This window comes from Merops nubicus, unplaced genomic scaffold, assembly GCF_000691845.1.
Source record: "Merops nubicus isolate BGI_N331 unplaced genomic scaffold, ASM69184v1 scaffold40751, whole genome shotgun sequence".
NCBI classification, from domain to species: domain Eukaryota; kingdom Metazoa; phylum Chordata; class Aves; order Coraciiformes; family Meropidae; genus Merops; species Merops nubicus.
The window spans coordinates 7,716-11,742 of NW_008591009.1; the positions used below are offsets into that span (position 1 = coordinate 7,716).

At 58.4% G+C, this 4,027-nt stretch overlaps 1 protein-coding gene across 1 annotated transcript in view; it reads right to left on the reverse strand.

The window, feature by feature from the left end:
- Positions 1-4,027, reverse strand: part of LOC103782346 (receptor-type tyrosine-protein phosphatase F-like) — a 19,487-nt gene that overhangs the window by 2,252 nt on the left and 13,208 nt on the right. Inside the window, exons 7-9 of the mRNA XM_008950116.1 lie at positions 3,401-3,579; positions 933-1,059; positions 585-710 (exon numbers count right to left, since the gene is read on the reverse strand). Of these exons, the coding sequence (XP_008948364.1) occupies positions 585-710; positions 933-1,059; positions 3,401-3,579 (432 nt within the window). The remainder of the gene's footprint in view (positions 1-584; positions 711-932; positions 1,060-3,400; positions 3,580-4,027) is intronic.

A 4,027-nucleotide genomic window follows, 5' to 3' on the forward strand; every position in this document is an offset into this window, starting at 1 on the left:
TTTCTAATCCACAAGGCTGGCTCCCGGATTCCCCTTCTCTTTTCCCTTTTGGGGGTGGGGGAGGGGTTAACAGAGCGCATCTGTTATGGTTCTGGGGGTTGCCCTGACCCCAAACCATGGCAGGGTACTGCCTCTGCTCTCCCATGTTCACCCCAGGATGGCTGAACTGAGGAGGGGTTTGGGCCCCTGCAGGGTCTGTTGGGTCAGTGCCTTGGTCCTGTTTGGGGACCATGTTTCTGTCACACAGGGGTCATGTGCCTGGTCAGATGCTGCATACTCCAGGTGCAGGGGAGCCTGTGTTAAATGTTTGCCCGAGTGCACAGCACAGGCAAGGCAGGTTCTGGTGCTGACAGAGATCGCTGAGCTGCTCACTGGGGCTGACACAGCTGGCAAGGAAGGAACTTGTGTTGAGAGGAGCAGCCCATGGTGGGCAGCAGCCTTTTCTGCCTGCAGTGCAAGGCAGCATCTTGCTTTCCGGCTCCTCCAGGAACTACTGCATCCTTCCTTCACTGGCCTGGGCTGGGCAGAGGTGGAGTAAGAGGCACAGGAGGCAGGGGAGCCAGAGAGCCAGCAGCTGCACTTACCCTGGCATCCGTCACCTTGAACTCCCGGAGGATGTACTGTGGCATGTTGTACTCTGCCATGGGGTCCACCACGAAGTACTGGTACCGGGCAGAGCGCTCCGCGGGCCAGTACTGATGGCACTTCTCCTGTGGATGAGGAGCACGGTGAGACACTGGCACCAACGAGCTGCTGCTCCTCCCTCCCACTCCCTGGGAGCATGTGTGGCTGTGGAGCCACAGTGTCAGCCACAGGAAATGCCAGCGAGAGGCTGGGCCAGCTGGTACTGGCCACAGACTGGGGTGAGCAGAGAGGTTGTGCTCACAGACAGCAGCCACACAGCCCCCTTCTACCCCCAGCAGAATTCGTACTCGGCCCATCTCACGCAGCTTTGTCAACATCACCACGATGGTGGAGTTGTGCTCCCAGAGCATCCGCCAGAAATCCTCTGTGGTCTCGGCCAGTGGTCCCTGTGTGGCGATGTAGGCCTTCTGCTGCCTGCAACAAACATAACGGTGCTCAGACCACCTCCTGGGAGGTGGGCAGCAGCTGGGGCTGGTGGGCTGGGAGAGCTGGAGGCAGGGGCCCTGTGCAGCAGGAGCAGGGCTGACCAGTGCAGCTGCAGGAGGCAGGTCTCAAGACTGGACTCTGCAGAGGGATGAACCTGCTCACCACATGTCTTCTAAGTGCTCCCCACAGATGCATTAAGTGCCAGCAGGTACAAGGTCCAGAAGGGCTGCCAGTCCTTGCTGGGGTGACAGTGTCCCCAGCCCAGCCTATTGCTGCTGCTAGTCCCCACTCTGCTGCACTGGGAGCCTTCTCGGCACCCAGGCCCGCGTGAGTGGGCTACCAGCACCCATCTGGGCTGGAAGTATGGCTGTGCTTGGGGACGATCCCGGCAGCACCGCCAGGTTCCTGTACTCTGCAGCACCCACCGCCCCTCCCACCGCATGGGAACACACAGAGCAACTGAACCAGGCCACCTGGATCACACACGCCGGCTGCTAACCAGGGCAGCATGGAAAACACCGTGTTACTGTCTCGCCAGTTCTTCTGACAATTCTAGGCTTGCCTTTGGTCACACTGCGAACCAGAGCATCTCGCAGGATGTCCTGTGTGGAGGCAGAGCTTGACGTGCCCCTGCCCGGGCCCCGCTCCTGGTGTGTTGGGCTCAGAGGGGCACGCTGGCCCCTTGGGTGCCCAGCCGGGCTCCCAGCACACAGTGTGCTGCCCGCGGGAGCCGCCTCGCCACGGCGTGCTGCCCGAGACCTCAGGGCACCGTCTTCCCCACTTGCCACACCAGCAGCTAAGGGACGCCCTGCACGACAGCTGTGATGCACAGGATGAAGACAGGGGCTGCTTCATGGTGGACTTACAAGATGTTGTAAAAATCAGGGAGCTGGGGTGCAGAACGAAACAAAAGAGCTGATAAAGGTGGAGCATCAGTGATGTCTGCAGGAGCTTGGGCCAGCTGATCTCTTTAGATAATACCGAGAAGACTGCTCGGTCCAAAGGAAGAGATAACAGTGCTCTTTGGGGATGGGGTAGGTAGCACACGAAATGGTACCACCTGCTGTGCTGGCAGCTCTCCCTCTGCAGCATCACCAAGGGGCAAAACCAGCGTGGCTCTCCATGGGCTCTGGAGCCAGGGCAGAGCGGCTGCAGCCCGGCTGCTGGGCACTGGGCTGCTGGGGGTGTGCAGGCAGGTGGCTGGACGGCTCGGAGCTGTGCAGGCAGGTGGAAGCGGAAGCTGCTCCCTGACAGCTTTCCTCCAGCTCCTTCATCCCTCCCCATTACTTTGTCCCACCCTGAGGGAGCCTGCATCATTGCTGTTTTGCTGTGTTGGGGTGCTCCCAGGGTTGCTCCTTCTGCTCCCTGCCCACCTTGCCTCCACGCAGCCCTTCCTCCTGGAAACCCTTCCTGGGCTCAGTTGCTGGAGCAGGGACAGAGGCACAGAGCCACTGGCCTGGCTGCACTAACATCTGTTCTCCTTGGCGGTACCTGTTGCTCCTGGGAGGTCACCAGCCTCTACAAAGCATTTGGGCGGAGCCAGGCTGGAAGAGGGCCATGCCACATCCATCCTGTATCCCCTGCTCTTGTGCTGGGTGACCCTACTGCCATGGTGCACAGAGAGATGACACGTGAATTTGCGTCACTGGGATTTGGTCTGGGTTATTGCCCAGGGACTGGCTGAGAAGGAGATGTGCCCACTGGGCTGTTTCTCTGCATTCTGGAACTTAGCATCTGAGAATATGATGACAGCAGTTAGATACAGAACCATAAGTATTATTGCCCCACTACATTTCAGTTTGTGCTTTCTAAAAGGAAAGAATCTGGTGATGGGCTCCCAAGTGTTCAGCACCAGCCCTGCCTGAGGATCCACAGACGCCCCCCAAAAAAAAGACAAGGGGCAACAAGCCTTGGGCTGCTGCCTGGATCAGCTACACAGTGCAAGCACGCTTATACCACTGCTTGCCACAGCTAGTGTGGGCGGGCAGGTTTCCCTTAGAAGCTGCAGACATAAAATGCACGCCAAGGGATGCCTACCAGAAGATCCTATAAAGCTCTGCAGGAGGCAGCACAGCCTCCCACCCCAGCCATGTGGGCATCTGCCTGTAGCAATAGAAGCCAGCCTGGCAGCCCTCACTCGCTTGCCATCTTCACAGACTGTAACTAAAAGCACTGGAGCAGAGAAGATGGAAATAGATAAAATGCAACAAAGTGATCCCCAGCCCACCTCTAGGCAGGCAGGACCAGTCCTTGGGAAAGAGAAGGCAGCTGTGCCTAGGTTCCCAAGCAGGCTGGAGTGGCTGGCCCAGGCACCTAAGGTGGCCCTTACCTGTACCCATCTATGAAGCTGGCGTTGATGTAGTCAGAGCCCTCCACGCCCCGGATGGGCTGCAGGCAGACTCTCGTCAGCTCGTACGGCATGATGTTCACGAGACGGTTCTTGAATTTGTTGCATGGGAGGTTGGCACTGATGAAACGTGAGGTATGTGCTTTAGAGTTGGCCAGCAGCTGAAAGAGAGGGAGACGTGACAGAGCTCTGCTGGGGATGCAGCAGCCTAGGGGCAAAGTCAGGACCCTAGCAGCAGTGCAGGTTACAGTCCCTCTGGGCAAGTAGGCATGTTCCCTCCTCTGACAAAGGGATAGCTGCTGGGGACCAGGCCTTTTTGGACCAGATGAAGGGCTCTGCCATCACTTCACAAGGAGGTTGCACCCGGCTGCTCTACTTCCCAGTTTATTTCTGGATATCAGTACTGCATTGGCCCCTCTGCTGTGCCACTGCACACCTAGGTATCACCTCGCTGCTGGCTTTCGGTGCATGGCTGTAGGTGACAGCAGGGGCAAGAGCCTGCCCTGACCCACTGGCACAGCCCCAGAGCCACACATAGCGGAGTGGAGATTCCACAGCAGCTCTCTGACCCATAAAGGGCCAAGACGTGGAGCTGTGTAGCCTGCTGAA